We start from the raw sequence: 27,619 nt of genomic DNA, 5'->3' as shown, positions 1-27,619 counted from the left end.
GTGGGACCGTAGTCCTTCTGTGCAGAGCCTGGGGCTTTTGCAGAGCTCATTACAGTTCACATACCTGTAGAGATTATAGAGATTGTTTTTGCTGTTCTAGCTATTCCTGTCCTTTTCAGAACCTGTTGCACTGTACTTAGTGGGTCTGGCAATGTTTTTGAGCCCTATGAAAGTCCTAGAACTATATCAAAAGCCTCTGAATGGGAACACAGACCCTTTCTGTGGGCAGGGTCTACAACCATGCACTTTGTGCAGAGCCTGCGTGTCATTGTCTAAAGAGAATATGGCTGTTCAGAGCCCATAGTGGTTGTGGGACCTGTACGTGTTGCAGACCTTGTGGTTGTTTGCAAACATTTCTGTGCACTCTGCTGGTGTATACAAAGTCTGAAGCTATGGCTCCCCTTTGGCACAGGTGAAGAAAACCATGGCCCTTTCACCTGCCAGCAGCACAGCTGCTGTGAATGACTCTGACACTCGCAGGCAGGCTGCCTCCTCATTGGCATCCCTGGGCTGGAGCACCCGCACATCTGGCTCTCCATCCCCTTCTGCACCATGTATGTAGCAGCCCTGGCAGGCAATGGCATTTTAATTTGTCTCATCCTCTCCCAGCCAGGCCTGCATGAGCCCATGTACATATTCCTGTCCATGTTGGCCAGTGCTGGTCTCTTGCTCTCCACTTCCTTGATGCCCAAAGCACTGGCCAACTTCCGGCTAGGTTCTAGCCACATTTCCTTTGATGGTTGCCTCGCCCAGATGCCCTTCATCCACTTCCTCTTTGTGGCTGACTGCAGTCCTGCTGGCCATGGCCTTTGACCACTTTGCGGCCATCGGCTCCCCTCTGCGATATGCCACAATCCTCACGAGCACAGTCGTTGGGAAGATCAGCGCTGCCACCCTCACCTGCAGCCTCATCCTCATGTTCCCATCCACCTTTCGTCTCAAGTGCCTGCACTATGGCCAGATCAACATCATTGCACACACTTTTTGTGAGCGCATGGGCATCGCCCATCTGTCCTGTTCTGATACCTCCATCAGTGTCTGGTATGGCTTGGCAACTGCTCTACTCTCCACAGGCCTGGACATCATCCTTACCACTGTTTCTACATTCCCATCCTCTGAGCTGTCTTCCGCCTCCCTTCTCAAAATGCCCGGTCCAAGGCCCTGAGCACGTGTGGCTCCCATGTCTGTGCCATCCTACTCTTCTACATCCCTGCCCTCTTCTCTTTCTTTGCCTATGGTTTTGGTGGGAGACGCATCCCACATTATGTCCATATCCTCCTGGCCAACCTCTATGCGGTCATCCCACCTATGCTCATTCCCATTATTTACGGAGTGAGGACCAAGCAGATTTGGGAAGGGGCTAAACAGATGTTTTTGCATCTTGCCCAGGAATCTAAATAAAAGTTCTCAACTTGACCTCAACTTAATCTCTGTCTGTATCTATCAGTTGTTCTTATATTCACCCTATCCTCTTCTCTACATCTTCCAGGTATCACTGTGCTATTATCATCTATGTCCCAATTTATTTAAATATACGCCCTACTCAAACCCACCTTTGATTTCTTTTTTTAGAAATATACGGTAATACCCACCCCACTTTCTTCCACCTATTACTCAATACCTTCCAATAACCCACTGTCAAGAAAAACTGATTGGGGGAAATGTGATAACTTATCTGAATCTACCATCCAAATAAGACTTTTCTCAGCATCCACTTGCGTTTTCCCCTTAACATGTGTATAAGAATATGTATTATAGATATATTCTATAATATATAGGACATAATATATACAGAACATCTATAATTTATCTATAATACATACAATATATAAAAATATAAATCATATAATATATACATACAGTGCTTAGTATATAATAAGTGCTTTGCAAATATAGCTTTATTTGTATTGTTATTTTAAGTATTATTAACTAATAGTTCATCCAACTCAATTAATAGTTCATTACCTCATCATTAATAGAAAGCTGTCCTGAGACAAACCATAAGAGACTCTTAATCACAGGAAACAAACTGAGGGTTGCTGGAGGGGAGAGGGGTGGAGGGATGGGGTAACTGGATAACGGACATTAAGGAGGGCATGTGATATAATGAGCACTGGGTGTTATATAAGACTGATGAATCACTGAACTCTACCTCTGAAACTAATAATACACTATATGTTAATTAATTGAATTTAAAAAAAAGTAGTCCTGAGACCCAAGCAGATTGCATAATCATACATGAATTTTATTTCTATACAGAGAAATAGAAAAGAGAAAACAAGATTTAAAAAAGAATTAATCTAATATTATCATAACTGAATTCAACCAAATATAATTTTTAAATATAAAAATTAAATGTATTTAGAAATTGTTGTAGACATTGCTTTAAGTATACATACTACAAAACACATACACTCTATTGCTGTTTTGCAGACCCATCAAGTTCATCTCCTCCTAAGGTCCTGGTACCTGTCAATCTGATGCCTGAAATGCCATCTTCCTATATCTTTACATGACTCACTCCCTCCTTTCATTCACTTTTCTGTTTATATGTTTCTTCCAAAAAGACATCCCTATGATCTTCCAATAGTAAATACTTCCTTTTTTTTTTCAAGGCAAAACAACCAAAACCAAAAAAAAAAAAAAAACCCCACCATAAGCCAAGTCAAAAGTCAATGTCAAATTGGGAAGAAGTATTTTCAAGTTGTATTACAGATGAATGGTTAATTTTTCCTAATATATAAGGAGCCCATAAAATGTAGGAAAAAAATGATCAAAGAGGACAAAGTCAATTGGAATATGCTTAAGTGTTAAAAGAAAATGAAATTAAGACTATACCAAAATACAATTTCTCACCTGTCAGATTGGCATAAATTAAAAGGATTAACACTGTGTTGGCAAAGATTTAAGAAAACAAGCTCTCTCATACATTGCTCGTGAATATAAAATATGACAACTTTTGTGGAATTTGGAAATATCTTGACAAAATTCTCATGCATTTATCCTTTGTTCCAGCAACCACACAGGAAATTGCCTTTTAGACATATCTTTAAAGGTAAAAAACAATATATGCACACGGTTAGTAATTATGGCAAAATTTTTATAATAATAAAGTATTTGAAAAACTAGGCCCCACTGCTTACTAGGAGTAAGTTCCCCAAGTTCCACAAAGGCTTTATTTAAAGCCACACAGACTTGACTTAGAGAAAGTCACCATATTCAGTACATACTAGCCATTTGTCATTAGGCAGTATATTGAACCTCTTTAAACTTCTTTTCCTTCTCTGTAAAATGTAGTAACACCCACTTCAGAGTTGTTTTGATTATTAAAGAGATTAGCCTGACATAACAAAATAAATGGAGTTTTAATGGACATTTTGTTGCTATCAAATTTGTCACTATTGGGGCACCTGGGGGCTCAGTCAGTTAAGCGTCCCACTCTTGATTTTGGCTCAGGTCATGATCTCAGAGTTCTGTGTCAGGCTCTGTGGCCAGCCAGGAGTCTGCTTGAGATTCCCTCTCCCTCTCCCTCTGCTCATCCACCCCCCCCCCGCCCATCCCATTCTCGAAAATAAATAAGTAAATCTTTATTAAAAAAATGTGTCACTATTATGAAATAGCTGGAATACACTGCCTTTCAGGTATACTTGTGTGCATCTCTAGGAGAACCGTATTTCTATAGGTTAAATACCTAAAAGTGGAACATTTAGATGATAGATTATGCAATTTAAAATTTTAATAAATTATGTCACTTTTATTAATAAAAAAGCTTTTTAAAAAAGCCTTATTTACATATTTTTGTTCATAACAATTATGATTTGAATTAAACAACCCTAGCATATCTGTTCCATTTTAGCAAATTCTTGGTAACTGCTTTAGTAACTTTTGGTAATGTATTCTTTTTTTTTTTTTTTTTGGTCCTTCACCCCTCAGTCTGAATAACCTTGAAAAAATTGAGAACCTTGAAGACCCTGAAGGAAACAGAATCTCACCAATCTGAATTAGGAAACAGTTGTTAATTAAGAACAAGAAAGGAGATAATCTGTGTCATCACCCTGGACCTTCTGACAACACCCTTGAGCACCAACTATGCCCCCAGCATCCAGAGATGCGGCATCCTCAGAATCTGGGAGAAGTAAGAGCCAGCCAAGGAAAAAGCCAAACCTACACTACGGTATACCATGTACTGGATCAGCTTCCAAACTAGAACACCTAGAACACTCTAGCCCTTTCTCCATCTAGCCATCCTGGCTGAAAACAGCAAGGCACTGAGGCTGAGTCCTAGAGAAAAACTTCTCAAGAATTGTCAGGAAACATTGGCAAAAATTTGGAAATGGGAGAAAAAGATTACTGGTGCTCTTGGAATGGAATTTTGGATGTTGTCTAACAGACTTTGGGAATTATCTGGTTCTATAAGGATGTACTACTGTGATTATCTTTGATTGGGGTCTAAGCTATTTTGCAACCCTACAAATTGTAGAAAATGTTAACAAAGAAAATGTTTTCTGTCTGGCATTGCAAATGACTCCTGTTCATGACAAATGAAAGTAATTTTGTCTGCTGAGAATACAAATTTCTTGTCAACTGCTGGCTCCCTCAGAGTAACCCATAAATAATCTGTTGATAAAACAAGGCAAAGTTTAGTCTTAATATGAGAAGGGATGGAGAGTCTTCAAAGGGAAGATAGTAAAGTTGAGATATTTATGAAAATTTGGAGTTCTGTGCAAGATGGGTCTTGCAATTCAGGGGCTTAATTAAGACTGGGTAAGGATAAAAGTTTAAGATTGATGGAAACATAAGGTAAGAAGAATTTTGAGGTAAGGAGGCTTAAGAAGTCTTAAGGAGAAAACTCTATTGAAGTTGATCACATATAAATGTATTTCTAGGTTGAATAATAAACTTATTTGAAATTTTTACCTTCCTGGACAAGAGCCTCCTAAAATAGCAAAATCATGTTGGAGTAGTAAGTTTTTATTAATGTAGAGAGTAAGTTATGTAGGATGTAGAATGTTTCCATCCTCATTCCTTAAGTCATAGTGTTATTTGAACTGATTTTAATATCTTATTGGTTCCTTCCTTAATTAATGAATTAAATAAATGTTTGACATGTGCTTATTTTATACTTGTATAAATGTTGTGGATTTTATCTGTTTTAAATCCTTTAATGAGAAAGCAGATGAGAGCCTGGCAGAGTGGGGGAGAGAAAAAAATTATGTGGCATTAAAGACTCACATGAATTTAAAGTGAGGGTGTGTATGTGTGTTTCTCCAACCATGGTCAGCTAACTGGATGAAGAGAGAAGCAGCAAAGAGTCAAGTAAAAACAGGGTTGGTATTTTGTTAAGAACCCACAAAGAAGGTGGAGGATGGCAAAGTCTTTGAATGAACATCTCAAAGAGTGATTATGATAATGGAATTTAAACTGGGAAAATTGGAGAGTAATGCAGACATGGAGGGGGTGCTGTGGACAGGGAATAGGTAGCAGGAACCAGTTTCATTATGGTGGGATTAAAGGAAATTATGGTGATGGCACCTAGAGAGAGAGAGTGAAAGGACTGAAACCAAGGTCATAGAAAGTTTTTGTAATTATTGGTGACAACAGGGTGTGCAGCATGACTATGGGAAGAAGGGACAGAGAAAGGATGAAATACAAGCTCATTTTAAGAAAGGTAGTGAACAGAATGAAGGTCAGTATAAGCAAGGATCCTCTATGAATTGAAATATCAAGAATCATGATAAGAGAATTATGGAGAGAGAGAAAGAGACAAAGAGCCAGGGGCAAGACCAAGAATGTAAAGATAATATTCCAAGAAGTTGATAACATAGGGTATTTTACTGATAAATGACTATGAGTCTCTGATCGTCCAGTGGAGGATTTCAAAAGTTGAAGAGGGGTGGAATATGGAATCAAAACTAGGGATATCCAGGGCCTTATGGTGATGAGTGTGAGGAATGACCTTGAATCATGAGTTTCTTGCATAGTGACATTGTTCTTAATGGTCTCAAAGCATTGAGTGGTGGTGAGTATCCTGAGGAGGGAGGTGCGATGGGTCAGTCCAGGAGAACGCATTGTTGGCTGCTCTAGCCTCTGGAGATGTGGAGGCTGGGGAAGGACTGGTCTTCTCTGAGGCAGAGGGTCACTCTCTTGATTCCCGGGGCATCACTCCAACATTCCATGCCCCTTTTGGACAAGATGGACTTCACCAAAAAAAAAAAGATGGACTTCACCTATTCTCTACAAGGCAGTCAAGTTCTCACAGGCTCCCTTCTGCCTTAAATGAGCAATGCTAGACACCAGGATCTCTTAGGTGCTTACAAAATATTTGAGGGGTGCCTGGGTGGTTTAGTCGTTGAGCGTCTGCCTTCAGCTCAGGTTGTGATCTCAGGGTCCTGGGATCAAGTCCCACATCGGGCTCCCTGCTCAGCAGGGAGTCTGCTTCTCCATCTTCCTCTGCTGCTCCCCCTGCTTGTGTTCCTGATCTCGCTCTCTCTCTCTCTCTCTAATAAATAAATAAATCTTTAAAAAAATATTTGAATCTTAAAAACAATATTCCCCATAATATAGAGGAAAGGTAAGCTGTAAAACCAAAATTAACCAATACTTAACTGTCTATTAACCATACTGTTACGCTTCAATTCGACTCTCCTAGTTAATTATTTTGAACATGTGGGATGTGGCATGTTTTTCTTTGTTTTAAATCTTGGAGGAAAAATAAACATCCCTGAGGCCAAGACCTCAATATCACCATCTACTGGCCTCTGGTAATATCCAAGCCCTTTGTATTTGCTGTTCTTCAAGATCCTGTCACCGTTCTTGCTTGAGGCAGGCATTTCTTCCTCTTTCAATTTTCCCATTGGTGTTGCAGCATCCCTGACAAAACCACACACTGAAAATGACTGGATACTTTGAATACTTCCCTATAGCAGGCTTTTGGTCTCCTCCAGTCCCATCCCATTCTTTCCTCTTTTACCCCTCCCCCACCCACAGAAGTTTTCCTTGCCTTCTGTCCCAATCTGCATATGCAGGTATAGGTGAGTGAAGCCTGATGTCCTTCACCCTCCCTACAGAGAGTTTCACCTCCCTACTAGACTTCAGCAGTGGGCTGGTGTTGAGTGGACAAATGTAGGGGATTTTGCAAGTTTCAAGTGTGACCCAAGCTTGGGGAGATAGCAGAGAAAAGCTGATCTCAGGCCATGAAGTAGCTGTGTAAAGGCCATTGTCCTGCAGACCCTGATACAAAAAGCTAAATGGAAAAGGAGAGGCAGCCTTGAAGCCCTGAATAAAGGGATCGGGCCACCAGATAAGAGAGACTGAGAGGCCAGCAGCCCACATTTCTCTTTCTCTTTCTGCTCCAGGAGATAAGCCCAGTTTCCTTCTTTCCTTCCTTCCTTCCTTCCTTCCTTCCTTCCTTCCTTCCTTCCTTCCTCCCTCCCTCCCTTCTTTTCTTTCTTTCCATTTAAATAAGAGTTTTATTGAGATGTAATTCACATACCACACAATTCACTTGTTTTGAGTGTATGATTAGGTATTTATTATGTTCATAAAGCTGTGTCCCTATCACCACCACCAGTTTTAGAGCACCCCAGTGACCCACCTCCCCCAACAAAACCAGTATCCCTTTTTCTTCCATCCCACCTTCCAGCCCTAGGCAACCACTAAGCTACTTTCTCTTTTTATAGATATATCAATTCTGGACATTTTACATAAATGAAATCACACAATATGTGATGTTTTCTGGTTGGTTTCTACTGTTTTCAGGGTTCATCCATGTTGTTGCATATATATCGGTACTTCATTCCTTTTGACGGCTGAATAATCTGCTGTGGCATGAATATACCACATTTGTTTATCCATTTAAAAATTAATGGATGTCAGTGTAAGGACACAGAAATCTGGGAGAATTACTAATCCTGAGACTCCTATACTCTACATTCCCCATTGACTTTTAGACCTTGACAAGTTCCCTTACTATAGACATCTGTCCATTCCTGCTGATCATGACTCCTTAATACCCGATCAGTGACTCATATTTGCTAGCTGCTCAATATCCCATCTTCTTTGCTCTATGACTCTCACAAGGGCTCATACCATACTTCACAAGACAAAGTGATTAAACCCCATCCATATACTCCTTTACTCCTTTCTAGGACACTTTCTACCCCCTATAAGAGAAAAGAAAGGTTGAATCCAGAAATCACAGAACACACCCCCTTCTAGAAAGGTTTAGTACTGAGATCAGAAAAGCAGAACGCTGGCCGACCGTACTAAAAATCCAACAGGGGACATGAAAAGTGCAAAAATAAGATCTCTAGGGTCTAGAGTCTCACCATCCTTCCAATAGCTTAATGCAAAATCTATCTGAGATTCTCTTTTTTCCTCCCTCCAATATGTTGCTGTTGCAGAGCCTGATCTTGCCACCTCAGCAGCTTGCTTTATCAGTTAGTTCATATTCTCACTCTGTTGCCTTAATCTAGTTTCATCTGGACTGTTTTAATCATCAATTAATCGGTCTCCCTAGTTTCAGCATTGTGTACTTCCTAGCTGCCGCCTTTCCCAGACACCCAAAAGATCTACCCAAAATACAAATAGTTACACTTTCTATTGCTTATAAGATAATAAAATCAAACCCCATAGGGGTGCCTGGGTGGCTCAGTCAGTTAAGCATCTGCCTTTGGCTCAGGTCATGAGCCCAGGGTCCTGGGATCAATCCCCTGCATCCAGCTCACTGCTCAACTGGGATCCCTCTTCTCCCTCTGCCCCTCGCCCCGCTTATACTCTCTCTCTCTCAAATAAATAAATAAAATCCTAAAAAAAAAAAAAAAACCCCATAGAAGATATTTATTGAAAGGAAAGTAAACTAGACAACACATTATAGGACAACACCTATTTAGTACCTGACATGCCAGTTAATTTTAGGCAAACAAATATAAGTTGAGTTTCTTAGGGTTTTTTTCTAAAGCAGATTTCCATCTTTCACTGATAAGGTGAATTTCAGGTAAAATTTTACTGAATTTTACCTGAATTTTACTGAATTTAAAAATTCAGTAAAAACTGAATTGTCAAAGGCCTGTGAAGGGTGAGGGTGGGTGGATTGGGCTTGCATGAAGTAGGGGTTCAACATTGTGGGGAAATAAGAGTCCAGGAAATAAGAGAGATCAAGAAAAACTTAAGAGGACTCAAACTGATTTGAAAGATAAAAAGATGTTTTAAAAATAGCAAAGCAGTGTGGCATTTGACCTGGAATTTCAGAGTAGCTAGTCCCTTGAGAGAAATACAAGTCAGAAAAGAAACGCAAATTGTATCGAATGGAATCAATTATCCACTATTTGATTTATTCATTCTCACCTTGAAAAAAGCTTTTGATGAAAAGAGTTTTGAGCTAATTCCTGTACTAGATACCACCTTTCCTTTGTATCTTTTCCAGACCTAGACCTCAGACTTCTCCTTAAAAAAAATTATTATTGAAGTATAGTTAACATACAATGTCATATTAGTTTGAGACATACAACATAGTGATTTCACAATTCTATATATTACTCAGTACTCACTATGATAAGCGTAGTCACCATTTTCCACCATAGAAAGTTACTTCATATTATTCACTATATTCTCTATGCTGTACTTTTTCATTCTGTGACATTTATTTTGTAACTGGAAGTATGTAACTCTTAATTCCCTTTACCTATTTTGCGCTCCCCAACACACACCCCAGGCCTTCTTTAATATCGGGGCTCCCTTGAGCTTTCTCCTTGGCCCTTTGCTCTGTTCCTTCAAGGTGCTTTCCCTGGAAAGATGTTCCTTCAGTGTGATCCTTTGAATATCACTTCATATTTCTCTTACTTGTATTCTTCATCTGTTAACTCACCTCTTCTTCTTCATGTCCTCATTAAGATGTGAGAGTGAGAAATCTGGATGTACATCGAGAGTTACGTATCCTTAATCCCTACCTACACATTATCACCAATTTGCATTGAGAGAAAACCAATTATTTCACAAATCCATTCTCTTTTATCTGAACTCAAGAACATCTAATTAAGCACACTTTCCTCTGTATTAAAGCAATAGGAGACATTTACTCTCCCTGGATTGAGGCATTTTGTTACTTGCAGACCTCTGTACCCTGCTCACTGCTGCCAGGTGATCTCTTCTTATGTGACATTTACAAATTCAGAACATGTCACTCCCCACCTGCCCCCTACCATCTCACACACACACACACACACACACACACACCTGATTAAAACTCTTTAGTGGCTTGCCAGCAATGTTAAAATAATCCAGCAGGGAAAGAATATAGTCCTGGGACAACTGGATATCCACGTGCAAAAGAATAAAATTGGACTTCTATTTCACACAATAAAAATTAACTCAAAATAGATTATAAACCTCAGTATAAGAGCTAAATCATATCTTGATAACCTTGGATTAGGTAAAGCCTTCACAGATATGACAACAAAAGTCTAAGTGACAAAAATGAATGACTTTCACCAAAATTCAAAACTTGTTCTTCTAAAGGATGCAGTCAAGAAAATGAAGAGACAACCCCTAGCATGGAAGAAAATATTTACAAATCATAGAATTCATAAAAGACTTGTATCTAGAATATATAAACAACTGTTAATAATAAAATGACAACCCATTTAAAAAAATAGGCAAAGGAACTGAATAGACATTTCTCTAAAGAAGATATGAAAATAGTAATAAAGTGCATGAAAAGATGCTTAACACCATTAGTCCTTTGAGAAACGCAAATTAAAATATCAATGAGATACCACTTCACACCCACTAAGATGACTATAAAAGACATATAATAACAAATACTGGCAAGGATATGGAGAGATTAGAACCCTTTACACTGCTGGTGGGAGTGCAAAATGGTGCAGTCATTTTGGAAAACAGTCTGGAAGATTCTCAAGAGTAAAAACATGATCTGACAATTCTAGTCTCAGGTATATACCCAAGAAAAACAAAAAGCCTATGTTAAAAAAAAAATTGTACAAGAAAATTCATGTCACATTATTCATAAAAGCCAAAAAGCAGAAACAATCCAAAGTATCTAGAAACTGATGAACAAAATGTGGAAAATCCATACCATGGAATGTTATTCAGTCATCAAAGGAATAAAGTACTCACACATGATACAACAATAATGACCCTTAAAAATAGTATGCTAAGTGAAAAAAAAATCCATGTTGCCCAACCTTTCTGTCCTGACTTTTATCTGGACACCCCCCCCCCCCTCCCTGTAGGCCCTCCTGCCCCAACCCACTTTCCCAGACTAGGTCAGGTTCATCTCCTGGGGTCCCTTGGGTCAAAAGTTTGCCCTTCCTTTTCTTCTCAAGAGTCTCTGTGCCAGTGGAGGGGGGGGGTCGGAATCGGAGGGGAGGACGAACCATCAGAGACTATGGACTCTGAGAAACAAACTGAGGGTTTTAGAGGGGAGGGGGGTGGGGGGATGGGTTAACCTGGTGATGGGTATTAAGGTGGGCAGGTATTGCATGGAGCACTGGGTGTTATACGGAAACAATGAATCATGGAACACTACATCAAAAACTAATGATGTAAAGTATGGTGACTAACCTAATAAAATAAAATTTAAAAAATAATAAATAAAAAATAATAAAAAAAGAGTCACTGTGCCACTGAAACCTTATAGTTACAGCTCTCAGGCTTCGTAAGCTTTGCATGTATTCACAAGGACCCAAAGACCCATATATACGGTCTCTCATAGGGTACATAGGTCACATAGGTTAAAATCGCAGATACAATTTTTAAGTTAATAAATTTTAATGATGTTTTTGCAAAACATACCATTATGCGAAGCGGTTATCTTTACCTACTCGTATAAGTTTGGATATTTTTTATTCAGACATTTTAATCCGGTGTATTATCAGTGTTCCTCAACACTGACAACGAGTCGGAAAACTCAAGCGAAGACAATTTGCAAGCGCCGTCTCGCGTTCAGGGGTTCTCCAAGGCCCCTGCACCTGAGGCGCCCAGGTAAGCGGAACAGCGCCCCCGCTGGCAGGTGGGGCCTCGGCGACCACACCCCTGGAGTGCGGGACCCGCGCCGCGCGGGACAGGCGGGCCCTCTGAGCAGCCCTCGCCCTCCCTCGCCCTCCCTCGCCCCGCCTCTGGGCCTGGAGTCTCTCGGCTGGGGTGGAGGCGGCCGCAGCTGTGTGTCCTCGGCTCCGATCCAGGCCCCAGAGTCCAGGTTAGTGAGCCACTCCTTTTTCTGGCCAGCCACCGCTGTCTGCGCTACTACTGGGAGTCCGACCCATCCTGCAGGCTGGGTTGCAGGGTTCGCGCGGGTGGACGGGAGTGAGGGAGACCTGGGCGGTTTTGAGTTGACTCAACTTTGGCAAGAGAGCTCGACAGGCCAGGCTACTCCTGGCTCGGCACCAGGGGGTGGTCTGTGCAAAGGGTCGTGACAGGGGCCGCAGGAGGTAGGGGAGGCAGCTCTGAAAGTTTTGCGTTCGGGAATGCGTGCAAACCGTGGGACTGGCGTGGATTCCGAGGTCAGCATCCCCTCCCCCATCTCTGCCTCTCTGCCCCAGGAAGTGACACCGCTTATCCTCCACCCGGGAGGCCCTGACCTCTCCCTGGGGAGCTGGGGGGTGAGGCTTCCGCCCTCGCCCGACCTGCGGGTCTGTTCCAAGGCCGGGCCCTCGAGCCCTGCCTTTCTGGGAAAGGAGCAGTCCCGCGCGCCCCGGATCCTCACAGTCTACTCAAAACTACTGGGAGAGTCTTGACCACCTGGGGCTGCTCATTCTGTCGGTATGCCGGACACGGGGAGACGTCTGCCCTTCTGTGACGGGCCACTTACTGTCGTTCCTGGCAGAGGTGAGAGGCCGGTAAAAGATGCGGTCCCTTCCCGAGCTCATGATAGCGATCATTTTATTTTTATTTCTTTTTCATCTTCGCTGCGAATGAGCTCGGTGAGATTAGGGACAACCTTAATTAAGTTAATCGGTCGATGGAGAAATGGGTGAAGAACCGCTGTGTGTCCAAATTCTGCCTCTGACACTGACCTCTTTGAGCTTCCGTTTTTTTCCCCATCTGTAAAATGGACCGAGTAATATTTATACCCTAGAGTTTTGGTGAGAATTAAGTGAGGGAGGGGTTTAAACACAGGCGACTGCCTGACAGTAAATTAAGTCATTATTCTTGACAAAGTCAACGCTGAGCTTTTAAAAAATTTAAGTCGGAACAATTTTTGCAAGAATAGAGTGGGAAATAAAATATGTTAAAATGCACTGTGATAAAGATGAATATGACTAACCTCTAAACAAATGAAATATAACAAGAGTTTTAAAAATTTGGAATTATAAGTGGAATATCACAAATGCAAGGAAAAAAAGAATTTTGTGAACTATCCATTTAAAAAAACCTCAGTTAATGGATTATCTAAAACTCAGGGAGAAGAAAACTTGTGCAGGACAATATTTTAAGAATTTGCAAAGTTCTTAAATTATACGTTTCTGAAATGCATGGGATAGAGATTTCTTTTGAAGTAAATTTAAAAAAGAATTTGAAGTTGATTATGTTCCAATTCCAATATTAAGTGCCACCTGTTAATCCATTCCAGATAATAGGTTAAAGTAGAATAATAACCCTACGCAAAGGTTATATATATATATATATAGTTATTCCCTAAGCACAAGAAACCAAACTCACTTATGAGTGCAGTTTCCACCTGTTTAAGTTTTTACTGCATTTTCAGTAGAGTTCCCAGCTGGGGGGCAGCCCTGCCCATCTTATTTCTAACTCATTCTGAGCCCCCAGCGTGGGCTAGCCTGTAGTATTCCCTGCCCAGTCACGGACTTTTGTTCTGAAGCCATTTTCATATTGAATTGTGAGCTTCCGTTCTATTGGATGCTTCCAATCTAACCATCAGCCCATCCTCTGACTCTTCCTCTTCCCTGGCCCCTTTTTGCCCCCTAAATTGCATCTGCCTGGGAAGGAAGTGCCTTTATGTGAGACAGGGCTTCTGAAGCCTTGATGTGCATGCGCTTCACCTGGAGATCTTTATTGACTTGCAGAAACTGAATTGGCCAGGGTAGGCTGAGATTTTGCATAAAGAGCTCCACTGGATGCCAATGCTGATAGTCAGCAGACCACCTGACATTCTTTTTCAGGCATCTGCTTCTGATTTAATAGTTCCACCTGGTCATGAATTTGGCCTCTTTCATTTGCAAATTTGATCTACTGGGCTCTGGCATCTCAGGCTCTGGGATCTGCACTCCTCACACAGCCAGGTTGTCCTCTCTCAGTCCAACCACACTGCTCTTGAGACAGGCCTTCTTGGGAGACTAATTCACCTGCCTTGTCTCCTCTGGGCTGTGCTTCGCTGCTGCAGGTAGTCAAGGACCTGCTCGGCTGTGGGCAACAGCTACTCAAATATGCTAACCGTATGCTCCCCTCCACAGTTTCTTCCTTTCTGCAGCCTCAGCTTCATTCCCTCTGACCAGAGACGTTAACTCTTACAGCATCTTTTCTGTTCAAAAAATCTTTCTCTGTCTTGAATATCTATGGTACTGCATTAGGTGGAAAATAAATATAGAAATATAATGGGGCCACGTATATAATTTTAAATTTCCCAGTAGCGTCATTAAAAAGAAGAAACAGGTGAAATTGATTTGAATATATTTTATTTAACTCAGTGCATCAATAACATAAAATATTAGGATGTGTAATCAATATAAAAACTGTTAGTGGGCGCCTGGGTGGCTCAGTTGGTTAAGCGACTGCCTTCGGCTCAGGTCATGATCCTGGAGTCCCTGGATCGAGTCCCGCATCGGGCTCCCTGCTCGGCAGGGAGCCTGCTTCTGCCTCTGACCCTCCCCCCTCTCATGTGCTCTCTCTCTCTCATTCTCTCTGTCTCAAATAAATAAATAAATAAATAAATAAATAAATCTTTAAAAAAAAAAACAGTGATATGTTTTAGATTATTTTTTCTAACAAAATCTTTGAAATCTGGTATTTTATACTAAAAACATCTCATTTTTGACTAGCCACATCTCGTGTCAAGTGGCTACCATATTTAACAGCTCAGTTCTAATTTATGCTTAGAAGATCAGAAAGCCAAGCCTTCAACTTTTCTCAATATATTTCTTCTTTGTTCTGTTTTTGTCAACTCTAATGAGTTATAATTTACATCTATTAAATCAATTTTAAAGCATACAGTTCTGTGAGTTTTGTTATGCATACAGTTATGCAACCACCAGCACCATCATTTATAAAGTGCATTTCCATCACGCCCAAAAGTTCCTTGTGTCCTGTTGCAGTTAATCCCCTTCTCCCAACCCTGGGCTTTGGCATCCACTAGTCTGTTTTCAAATAGTACAGTTTTATTTTTTCTAGGGTTTCATATAAATGGAACCATACAGTAACTTACCTTTGGTATCTAGCTTCTTTCCCTTTGTATCATGCTTTTGAGATTTATCTTGTTGTATCAGTTCCATTGTAGTGTTTGGTAATATGCCATTGTATGGATATACCACAATCTGTTCATTTACCAGTTAATAGTTTTATGGATTATTTCCAGTTTTTGGCTATTATTGCATTACATTGCGTCTATGAGGCAGAAATGCCCCGTGGTCTGTCTTGTACATGAAGGTCACAGCTGGGACCCCAGGGCTTAGTGTGACTTTGATGAGGCAGTACATTTGTGAGTTGGCTCTTCTTTAATGTCCCAGACAAGACTCCAGCTAGGTAAGCAGAGCAAATGGCTTCCAAGGAAAGTGATTAAATGCAGGAACGCACACTCACTCTGTACATACATAAGAAAAATGTCTTTAAAAAATTCTCATTGTGATTTAAGACAATGGTAATATAATTTCACAACTGAAAACTTCTAATAATGAGAATAAAATAGTGTTTTTCAATAATTCAGCACAAACAATAGAGTTAGTAAGTTCTAGCATCTCTAGTGTAGTTAGAGAAGCTTCTAGCTTTCTTAACTGACCCTTGCCCCAGGCACACACAGACAACTGGCTCAGGTCAAGCTTTCTCACGTTGTCCTTAAATGCCATCTCATTAAATCTTGTTATGATTTGAAATAGTGGGTTTTTCTCCTAGTTCTAAAAGAAGCAAGAAGAAGTGAAAAGGGGTAAGAAAGTGATTCATGAATTCTTATAACAGATATTTATATAGAGCTATCTCTCTACCAGATTTTGCTCTGTCCCCGCTAAAAATATTGAGAGGCCCTTTTCCTCCTGGTGGCAGGTAAGAGCATTGAAGGATCAGAGAGCAGCACCAGCATAAGTGTAACCATAACTAGTTTTTATTGAGACTATTCTCAATAAAAATTACCTGTGCATTGGCCCAGGTAATTATCACAACTATACTCCTGAGGGAGGAGTTGATCTCAGCAACGCACAAAAGCAACAACATCTCAGATCAGGAATCATTCCAGTGAATGAAATCCAGAAATCATTCAGGATTTAGACCTGGGTCTACGTTACTCTAGTACCAGTAACTAGTACCCTAGACTACCAGTAACTGGTACCCTAGTACCAGTACTAGTACTGGTTACCAGTAACCAGTAACCCTAGACTACCAGGGAAAAGGAAGCAGCCTATCTGGGATGTGCTGCCAGGAATGAAGCAGAGTTGGGCTGGGGAGGGAGCCTACAGATACCTTAGGAAGAGCTGTAGGATGCTTCTAAGTGCTAAGAAGAACGGGGCTATCATATGAATCAGCGCAGCCAAAAAATCAGCACAGTCATGTCATGACCTGAGTGCCCTTGCAGGTGGTGTGGGTAGCGTGAAGAAAACATTCCCTTTAAGAACCAGATGGGTCACTGGTTAATAACCTGAGATTGGATATGCATAATACTGGATTATAATCTTTACTTTGTCACTTACTCACTCTGACTTTCGGCAGTTAAATACCTTCTTAAGAAATTCATTTTTCACCTTCATAAAATAGGTGTTATTAAACGTCCCGATAGAATTATCTTGGGATTTGCTTTTTTTTTTTTTTACAATGTCTGTAAAGAGTTCAGCCATTGCCTAGCACTTAAGAAGTGATCAGAAAATGGTATTGATGATGATGCCTTCCCGTAACTGTTCTTGAAACAAATACCTTCATGCATCATTATCTCCCCACACCGGCTACAGAACCATGCTTGACTCTTTAGTCTTCTCCCACGGGCACACATCTTCCTAGGGTCCTGCACCAGAATGCATGTGGCCTTCATCGCCCCAACCTTTCCCCTTTCCCCCCAGCACATGGGTCCCTTAAGACTCCTGTCAAAGTTTATGATGGGCCGTGGTGAAATTTCTTCATCAAACAGGACCTTTCTCATTTCCACACCCCTAAAGCACTGGGTCTGTGTTTGACTTTTACCACCTTTACCACTGAATGTCTGGTGGAAGTTCTGAGGTTGAGGATGGAGCCTTGAACTAGGACAGTGGACATGTTAGGTTCTGCCAACTCTGACTTACAAGATGTTTCATTTTATAATGTCACTTAATGTCTCTATTGCTTTATCAAAGGGCCAAAAATACTCTTATTTATTCAGAGTTTTTCTATGAGGGATAAGGAAAGCAAGGGAATGTGATTTCTAAATCACAGTTAGGTATAAAAGTGTAAAAATGTTACCTCAGGGTTATTATGGTCATTGTTTCTTCGGTGTTTCTGGGAAGGTGACCATGAGGGATGAGAGGGCTCTGTGAGGAACAGAGCTGTTAGAAGGCGCAAGTGTCTTCACAATAAAATGATTCTCATGGGAAAACTCATGACAAAGGAGATTCTGGATTTTCATTCATCAAAAGTTGAGGACCTTACACACTTGAAACTAATATAACACTGTATATGAACTCTACTGGAATTAAAATTTTAAAAAAAGTTGAGGATCTGTGTGTAGACACTGCTATTTCTGAAGATACAGTAATGAACAAAAACAGCTTCTGATTTCTAGAGCTTGTATTCTAGTGGGAGGATTCAGGCAATAAAAGATATATATTAGGTGGTGATAAAAAGGAAAATCAAGCAGGTTAGTATATGGAGAGTGATTGTATGGGTGGCCATGCTTTAGTTAGGCTAGACAGAGCCAACTCTTCTGATAAGGGAGCATGTAAGGAGAACGTGGAATGAAGTCACTGAGTCAGGCAGATATTAAGGTGAAGGGTCTTTCTTAAAGCAGTCACAGCAAGTGCAAACATCCTGAGGCAGCAGTGTGTTTTGGTGTTTTTAACAGTGAGGGTGTGTTTTGGTGGATGAGAAAAGATCGAACAGATGGTGGCTCACTCAAGGTTACTCCTCTCACAGGCTTCAGTTGGTCCCTCCATCCAGTAGGAGTGAAGGAAAATCATAATCCTTGTTCTAATGAGGGTACAAATTGATGTCTAATATGATCTGGGGGAAAATAACATGTTTGAAGCTTGAATAAGAAGCCCTTGTGACCTCAGGTATCTGACCTATTTGTTCAAGATACTCAGCATCCTTTTATTCACACTTATTTCTTACCCTGACCCCCCCCCCCCTTTTTTTTCCCATCTACCCAGAATTCTGTAAGCAAGAAGCACCTTAGAAATCCTCGCTGGGCAGGCGGGAGCTAGGAGAGAAGCTACAATGACCTCAGCGGTCCTGGTGGACATACGAGATGAAGTGACCTGCCCCATCTGCCTGGAGCTCCTGACAGAGCCCCTGAGCATAGACTGTGGCCACAGCTTCTGCCAGGCTTGCATCACGGGGAACGGCGCAGAATCAGTGATGGGCCAAGAAGGGGAAAGCAGCTGTCCTGTGTGCCAGACCAGCTACCAGCCTGGGGACCTGAGGCCGAATCGGCACCTGGCCAACATAGTGGAGAGGCTCAGAGAGGTGGTGTTGGGCCCTGGGATGCAGCTGAAGGCGATTCTCTGTGCACACCACGGAGAGAAACTCCAGCTCTTCTGTAAGGAGGATGGGAAGCTCATTTGCTGGCTTTGCGAGCGGTCTCAGGAGCACCGTGGTCACCACACGGTCCTTATGGAGGAGGTTGCCCACGAGTACCAGGTAGGATTCCAGATGGAGGTAAGGTAGGAGATTGTTACTTTCCTTCATGCTGTAATCTAATTTCTTTGTCGTTTTCCCATTTACCTAGAGGATGAACCTAGAAAATGCCCCTCTGCCCAAGAGTAGAGACTTTATCTCTTTCTTGCTGCTCAAGACCTACTCCGCATGAGTAGAGGTTGCTGCGAAGGGTATCTAGGGGGCTTGGTGGATTGAGTGTGGGTGATATGGTGGCAGTGAGAGGGAAGTCCTGCATGGCCAGGTTCTTTCCCTGGGAGAAAAGAGAATCAGCCTGTGCCCATGGGCTTTTTATGCACAGCCCCATGTGCATAAAAGAGCCTTAGGCCTTCTCAGTTCTTCAGCCCCGGCAGGACAGGCTTCCGAGGTCAGCATAATCTCTTCCCCATTCACTCCGTTCTGGGCAGAGATGAGTTGGTGTTTGACCCTGCTTGCCCTGATGTTTCTTTAAGGAGAAGTTCCAGGAGTCTCTGAGGAAGCTGAGGCTAGAGCAGCAGGAAGCTGAGAGACTAACTGCTGTTATCATAGGGAAGAGGACATCCTGGAAGGTAAGACAGATTCTTCCTGAAGGTGTCCTGGGACAGGAATCAGGGCAGGGCATGGGAGCCCAGGTTCTGTCTGTTCCCTTTGCCTAATCCTTCACTGCAGCCCTTCCCAGCAAGGGTGTTGTTCGTGGTGCAGGGATGGGGAAGGGGGAGATAGAGAATGAACATATCAAAAGGAATTCAGGTTTTGGTTTTTTTTTTTTTATTATTTTTTATTGTTATGTTAATCACCATACATGACATCATTAGTTTTAGATGTAGTGTTCCATGATTCATTGTTTGTGCATAACACCCAGTGCTCCATGCAGAACGTGCCCTCTTTAATACCCATCACCAGGCTAACCCATCCTCCCACCCCCCTCCCCTCTAGAACCCTCAGTTTGTTTTTCAGAGTCCATCGTCTCTCATGGTTCGTCTCCCCCTCCGATTTCCCCCCTTCATTCTTCCCCTCCTGCTATCTTCTTTTTTTTTTTTTTCTTAACATATATTGCATTATTTGTAGGAATTCAGGTTTTTAAAGATAGTTACATAGGAGAGGAACCGTGGCCATTGGCAGCCCCCAATTCCTGATTCCAGACCTTGTTCTAGTTTCAAGCTCTGAAAGCTCCTGGAAAGATAGGTCACACACCAGCCAATCATTCCCACCTGGGTACCCAAAATTGGAAGGGGAGGCCGATGCAGAGGCACAGGAGGCCAGGGAGGCGGTTTGGATTCTAGACCTCACCCAGGAGTCACAGTCTATGTCTTGGAGGCCTAGATAAGGTAGCCTGGGGCTCATGGTCTGGGAAGAGCTGAAGAGAGAGCAGAAGGGAAGAACAGGTTCTGCAGGACTTCCTTCCCGTCTTTACTCCTCCTTTCCTGGTGAGACCTGGCCAGGAAAGCAGTGCTGAGCCTGACTCTCCACCCCCTCCACCCAAGAGCAGAGACCCTCAGCTCAACAGATGAGCAGCCTTTTTCTCTTGCATGTTCTTGAAGAATCAGATGGAACCCGAGAGACACAGGATCCAGACAGAGTTTAACAAGTTGAGAAGCATCCTGGACAAAGAGGAGCAGCGACAATTGAAAAAGCTGGAGGAGGAAGAGAGGAAGGGGCTGAGTATTTTAGAAAAGGCTGAGAATGAGCTGGTCCAACAGAGCCAGTCACTGAAGGAGCTCATCTCAGATCTGGAGCTTCGGTGTCAGGGGTCAGCAATGGAGCTGCTGCAGGTAAGACCCGCGGAGGAGCCCCCAATCTGAGAGTCAAGGCAAAGGGAGACTAACTTTCCTTCCCTTCTTACATGGCACTCATGACCTGATAGGGGCAAGAAAAAGATTTATTTGGCCCTGTTGTGCCTCTTGCCTATTAAACTGTGCGGAGTCATGGGTAAAGCATAGCATAATTAAAGTACAAATGCTAGGGCACCATCTCGTTTTTATTTATTAAATATAAAGCGTAGTCCAAAAGTTTGATATTGTGGAGAAGATCTGTTATATCCACTGATGTTCTAGAGCAGCATTTCTGAATCCCAGCACTATTGATATTTTGAGCCGGAAATTCCCTGTCGTGAGGGGCTGCCCGGTACCTTGTAGGATATTTAGCAGCATCCCTGGCCTCTGCCTACTGGATGGATGTCAGTAACATCTCCCGTCAGCTGTGACAACCCAGAATCCTCCAGATATTGTCCTAGGTCCCCTTTCCCCCTGTTGGGATTCAGTGGCCATTTGGCACCTGTTGTCTCTGAGGCTGTGTTGGGATTTGTTGGGTACTTTTCAGCCCAGCTTAGTCACAGGCAAACACACACCAACTCAAGTACTTAGAGATTCTGTATGTTATCATGATTCCTTCTTTGCTTTCACTCTCGTCTCTAGGGCAGAATCATTTAACATGTTGTAATAGAAGTTTGAACGGGTCTTTTTAAGGCACAGAGAAGACTGGGTTTTGGGGTGTGTGTGTGTATGCATGCCTGCATGTGCGCATGCCGGGAAGGGGCAGGGTGTCAGATTTGGAGAGATTTGATGCAGGAGCTTGAACCGAAGTTGAAATCTGAGCAGGTGTTTTCTACATAGAGGGAAAAGTGTGACTGAAGTGGAAACAGGATGTACTTGGAACATTCTGGAACCTTCAGGCTGTTCCTTACTTTCTGTTTGCCTTCTTGCTTTCCTCTTTCTCTCCCTTTGTTGGTAGAATAATGACTTCTTTACTTACTCTTGGGCCCTAGTATTGGGGTCATGGGGTAGCTACATTCCACCTATTGGAGCTTTTCTCACATGCTGCTTTTGGTTTCCCATCTTTGGTTTATTCTTCTTGCCCTTTTTCTTCAGCTTGGACATTGGGTTACCCTAACACTTCTCCCTGCCCCCATTCTAGCCCCTCCTCAGATTCTTCAAGCTATAAAAATTGCTCCATAAGTGCAGAGGGATCATCAGTTTGTATGATTCACCCAGGCCCCTATCTAGACCCTCACACCTGTTCATATGACCGCCCAGTGGGTCTTTTCACTTGAGTGTTGTTTCACAGTCAGGTTTTCTAGAGCTCGCCCAGCACAAACACAATCTTCCTCTTCTCCATATCTATGTGACATTGTTGCATGTTAAGATTTGATAGCCCATGCAAGTTTGCAGCTTTCAAGTTTCAATGAGAATAAAGGTAATGTAAGAAAAGGAGCCAAGAAGTGGCACCCGGATTTGGCCATTTGAGTTCTTCAGTACAACCATGCCTTAAGGCTGATGGCAATCCTGGATATTTGGTGTAAATTGACACATCCACCCCCTCTACTGCTTTCCATATTCAAGCCAGTTTGAGTTGTGTTTCTGTCAAATGCCACCAAAAATAGCCCCAGCACAGAGAAAATAGTTATTCTTGTGTTCCGTAGATCAAGCCGTTGGCCTTTTCTTCAGTCAGTGTGGTGTGTAGAGCAGAAGTTAGACCAAGCAGGAGGCCATGAGGCAGTTCTGCTCCAGGGAGGCTGGCAGTGGTTGTGATGACCGTGAAGAGCAGGTGGCTAAGAGAAGGGGCCTGGCTTGGTCTGAGATGGGACATCAGGGTGAATATAAGGTAGTTTTTAGGATCATGTTTCGTCCAAATTTGGTGATTAAATGGATGCTGGCAACACTGAAGAAGATTGAAGGTAAGAGACCTCACGGTTGCAAGAAAAGTAAGGTTTTTGTGGGGTTTTTTTGTTTAATGTGTTGAGTTTGTGGTGCCTGTGGCTCATTTGCTGGCATATATGAGAAAGATCTGAGCAGAAGTACAGATTTGGGAATCATCAACACGTGTGTGTCGAAATCAAGAACACTGGATGAAGTCAGCAAGGGTAGCATAGAGGGTGAGAAGAGGTGAAGTTTGAGAAATAAACACTTTTAAGGCTCTTGTTTCCTTAGCAACCAGAATGTAAGCATCTCAAGGACAGAAATTATGACAATCATGTGGGATTCTCTGGTGCTAACAGATGATGTATATATATATATAATATTACACATATAGACACACACATATACACACACACTCTATCATCAAAATAAAGGTACTAATGAATGAATTGAATCATTTCCCAACATCTCTACAGAGGGACTCAGGGACAGTCTGCTCTGAGTTCTTATTCTACTCTGTGGCCTCCATTTCAGGTCCATCTTTATTCCCATCATAACCATGGGGTGGTGGGGATGGGATAAGGAATAAGGATGAGGCCTATCACTCCTTGACTTAACATTTCTCTTTCCTTCCTAGGATGTAAGTGATGTCATGAAAAGGTATGTGTAGGAGAGAACACAGGTTGGTTCCCTTGGGTTGACAAAAGATTCCTACACCCATAGAGTTATCTTGTGGTCAGTGGAAAAGGAAAAAAAGAAAAATCGCAAGGCAGGGAAGATTTAGGACTGTGATGTCTTGAGTTGCTCATCATGAGAATTTTTGGGTTCTCCAAAATAAAGGCTAGTTTCTATGGTAAGAGAATTTGGGTGATTGGAGGGGGATGGTCACAAATTGGGGACAGTAGTGTTTTTAAGAATAAAATTTTCAGTATCATTAACTCTCCTAGTATCCCATAATTGGTCCCCTTTGCCACAAAACTCTACCTGTTTCTAGCCCTGATTCTTGTAGCTTTTAGTATTTTATCAGAGGGAAATTTCCCAACTGTCTTTCCCATGGCCCATGAATCAGTGCCTGAGGCATTTATTTGCCTTCAATTTCCCTTTCTCTCGTGGCTTTAGAAGAGTCCTGCCTTGCTACCTATTTCTCCTCAAACTTCCATTTTTTTCAATTCCAGTAAAAACATAGACATGAGGTCTTGAGAAGATTGGTTTTGGCCCTAGAACAAAACATGTTCTCTCTCTATCCCATACTCTAGAATCTCATCCATTGAGGTGACATCTGGGTTTGCCCACATACCTGGTACCTTTAAGCTCCTCACAGACACATGAAATATGGAGCCTGTTGTCGCTTCTGAAGTGTTCACTCTTGGTTTGGAGGTGAAGATGTCTCCTTTCTCCAACTGGCATGATATTCCCAGAGACAGTGTCCCCTAAAACACTGTTCTGCAGGGTTTTCTCTCCAGGCCTCTGGCAGATCCTAAGGCCTAAACTCACTCTTCAGAAGGAAGCCCTTTACTCAAAATTCTCAGAGCCCCAGCAGCAGGTTCCTGGTGTTCTCCCTGTCAACACACACATCTCCAGCCCCTTATAGTAGACTCTTAAGATGTCACTGACATTGTAAGCACTTTGTATCATTTTTAGAGGTAGCAAAAGATTTCCCAGCCATTATTTAATTTTATATAATCTTAGGATGTAGAGAGAGAAGGGGAAATTACTGTATTTTACAAAAACAAAACAAACTAAAATGAGTCTTTGAAGGGTTAGATCTTATCCAAGTTTGCACAGATGGTGAGAAGCTAGTTTCTAGTCCAGGTCTTCTGGTCCCAGTGCCAGAGCTCTTTGCAGAATGATGCTAATTTTCTTAAGGAAAGAATGCTGAAGTTCTCCCAGAGGCCTGGTCAATGAGGGGGACGGGTGTTGGAGGAACCCAAGGCCAGCAGTGTAGGAGATTCATAAGGTCTGTTCTTTCTAGAAGTGAGTTCTGGGCCCTAAAGAAGCCAGAAGCTCTCCCTACCAAGCTGAAGAGTATGTTTCGAGTTCCAGATCTGAAAAGGATGCTGCGAGTGTTTAGAGGTGAGGAGATTCAGGGGACAGCTCTTGGATGTGGAATTATAGCATAAGCAATAAATAGAGTATAGAGTTGGTGTTTGGGAATAGTGGTGCAGAGAGAGGTCAGAGAGGGAGGGGCATACCATGCTGAAGAAGATGCAGTTCATACTTAAGGGGGAACGAGATGGCCAGCTTGCATCCTTGTAGAATTCCCTGCCTCACCCCTCAATCAGTAAGGGAGAGACGGCAGACCTGACCTATGTCCATTCTGTACAACATAATTGACTGTTTATCGTTACAGAACTGACGGATGTCCAGAGCTACTGGGGTAAGTAGCAACCATGGCCTCTTTGAGCTGACATGTTCTTATCCTTTCTTGTATGCTCCCCCACCCCCCTCACGACATACCCACACACACTCTCAACTACGAGGTGTTAATACCAACCCTCCAGCCCCCCACATAGTTCCAATTCCTCCACTTCTGTGTTTCTTCTTCTCAGTGTCTTAAGACCCACATACCCATCCTCATCAGCTGATGTTGTACCTTTTCCCACAGTGGACGTGACTCTGAATCCACACACGGCTAATTTAAATCTTGTCATGTCTAAAAACCGAAGACAGGTGAGATTTGTGGGTGCCAATCTGTCTGGGTCTTACCTGGAAGAGCATTATGACTGTGGTATCCTGGGCTCTCAGCACTTCTCCTCCGGGAAACATTACTGGGAAGTGGATGTGGCCAAGAAGACTGACTGGATCCTGGGGGTGTGCAGTAATTCAGTGGAACCTACATACTGTTTCAACCAGTTTACAAACAATCGAAATGTTTACTCCAGATATCAACCTCAAAGTGGATACTGGGTGATTGGGCTACATCATAAACATGAATACAGAGCCTATGAGGAATCTTCCACTTCCCTGCTCCTCTCCATGATGGTGCCCCCTCGCCGTGTTGGGGTTTTCTTAGACTATGAGGCTGGCACTGTCTCCTTTTATAATGTCACAAACCATGGCTTTCCCATCTACACCTTCTCTAAATATTACTTTCCTACCACCCTTTCTCCATATTTTAATCCTTGCAACTGTGTAGTCCCAATGACCCTGCGTCGCCCAAGCTCTTGAACATTCCGCTGTCTGCACCCATATCTGAGCAGGACCCTTCACTCTGAGATTCATCTATACCTCAGTCTCTCCTTTCTGAACTTCTGTTTTCTCACATTCTTACACCCTTCCCTCAAACATTTACTCAGTGCCAAAATATACCCAGAGGTGATAGTGGACATCCCTAGTTAATTACAGATCTTGGGATGGGTGGGGGTAGCTTTCAACATGTTACCATTAAGCGTGATATTTGATGGAGTTGTTTTTGTTGTTGTTGATTCATGGGAGCAAATTCAGGAAGTTCTTTTCTATTAATTGCTATAATTTTTGTACTGAATGGAAAATTGAATTTCAACAGATATGGTCTATAATTATTGAGATAATCCTATGTCATTTTTATTCTGTTATTGGAGTACATTGATTTGTTTCCATTTTTAAATGCAACACAAAGTCCTGAAATAAATCACTAATTCTTCATATGCAATACTGGATTTGTTTTTGCTAATACATTGTTTACATTTCATTTCCATCTCCATTTATGACAAAAATTGACCTGTATTGTTACATTGTTGTCAGGTTTTATAAAATTCAATAAATAAGCAAAGAAATTACTGTACTTTTGTGTAAGTATATATAGGATTGAGTGCTAAAAACCATTAAAATGTTAATTTTGGTGGCTTTAAATTCAAAGAAAGAAATTTTAACTTCACTTTTCACTACAACCTTCATGGATTTAAAAATTTAAGGGTAATATTTGAAAATTTAAAACAAATCTCCCAAATTCATTGAAATAGAAAAAGGGGAGAAGAAAATGATCAATCCAAAACAGATTTTTCTCCCAGAATGGGAGGAAAACATACAAGAAAATATAAAGCACTTTTAGGAAGTGCTTTTTCAGCTTCACCCCATTTCTTTATGCTCAAACATGAACAGCTTGTGAATGAGCTGCTATGACTTTGCTAGAGGTGGTATATGCTTTTGAGCCAGCTGTAAAAGAAATTAGGAGGTGGATGTGAGTGTGGAAACAGATATCGAGGAGTTGACTAGAGCTGCTGTCCGATATGGTAGCCAAGAGCTACCAGTGGCTATTGAGTACTTCAGATATAACTAGTCTGAATTGAAGTGTGCTTCATGTGTAAAATGCACACCTGATTTTTTTTTTTTTGAGAGACAGAGAAAGTGAGAGAGAGAGAACACGAGTGGGGTGAGGGGTAGAGGGAGAAGCAGACTCCCTGAACAAGGAGCCCGATGTGGGGCTTGATCCCAGGACCCTGGGATCATGACCTGAGCCAAAGGCAGACGATTAACTGACTGAGCCACCCAGGCCCCACACACCTGATTTGGAAGACTTAATTTTAAAAAATAATGTAAAATATCTTAAAACTTTTCTATTGTAGATTGCAATGATAATATTTTGCATATATTGGATTAAATAAATATATATTAACTTCAGTTTCATTTTACTTTTTAGATGTAGATACTAGAAAATTTAAAATTACATATGTGGCTTATATTGTCTTTCTATTGGACAGCTCTTTCTGTAATGTAATTGCTTTCCTTACCAGGGCCCTAGTGTAGGGCAGATATGTTCATCTCTACACAGACCCCCTATCCCCCTGATGTATTTTTGTAGAAGAAGGTAATGGCGGAGAGAAGATCTCAACATATCTAGAAATTTACGATGTGGAAGATCATAGAAAGGGATCATGGCCAGAGAAAACGATTCTGTCTAGTCTGGTCCCTGTCTTTAGCCCTCAGTCTGTTGGACACTTGATGTTTCTTCATGATTTGAAGAAGTACTAACCAGTTCATCCTCCGGGCTCAGCTCTGGTGTCTGTGGG

The 27,619-nt window shown here is 42.0% G+C and overlaps 2 protein-coding genes across 5 annotated transcripts; both read left to right on the top strand.

Moving 5' to 3' along the window:
- Positions 1-282: 282 nt before the first annotated feature.
- Positions 283-1,401, top strand: LOC118004179 (olfactory receptor 52B6). Its single transcript, XM_034995393.1, is given in 4 exon segments — positions 283-476; positions 479-785; positions 787-1,097; positions 1,100-1,401. Coding segments are annotated over 4 exon segments (972 nt in total). The 5' UTR covers positions 283-424.
- Positions 1,402-12,146: 10,745 nt separating this feature from the next.
- Positions 12,147-26,347, top strand: TRIM6 (tripartite motif containing 6). Of its 4 annotated transcripts, none has more exons than XM_034995254.1 (8): positions 12,147-12,214; positions 18,513-19,002; positions 19,470-19,565; positions 20,538-20,768; positions 23,269-23,291; positions 24,604-24,704; positions 24,982-25,008; positions 25,237-26,347. In XM_034995254.1, exons 2-8 carry the CDS (start codon positions 18,580-18,582, stop codon positions 25,797-25,799), a joined length of 1,464 nt encoding a protein of 487 aa, XP_034851145.1. In that variant the 5' UTR covers positions 12,147-12,214; positions 18,513-18,579; the 3' UTR covers positions 25,800-26,347. The 4 variants fall into 4 exon arrangements, with proteins under 4 accessions (XP_034851145.1, XP_034851143.1, XP_034851146.1 ...); XM_034995252.1 differs by having other exon boundaries at positions 18,513-19,020; XM_034995253.1 differs by lacking the exon at positions 12,147-12,214 and adding an exon at positions 12,542-12,843 and having other exon boundaries at positions 18,513-19,020.
- Positions 26,348-27,619: the final 1,272 nt, after the last annotated feature.

Source organism: Mirounga leonina, unplaced genomic scaffold (genome assembly GCF_011800145.1).
Source record: "Mirounga leonina isolate KUSES-001 unplaced genomic scaffold, KU_Mleo_1.0 Mir_92, whole genome shotgun sequence".
Classification (NCBI taxonomy): Eukaryota; Metazoa; Chordata; class Mammalia; order Carnivora; family Phocidae; genus Mirounga; species Mirounga leonina.
The sequence above is the reverse complement of the archived record's forward strand: the minus strand, read 5'-3'. Positions and strand labels throughout refer to the sequence as shown.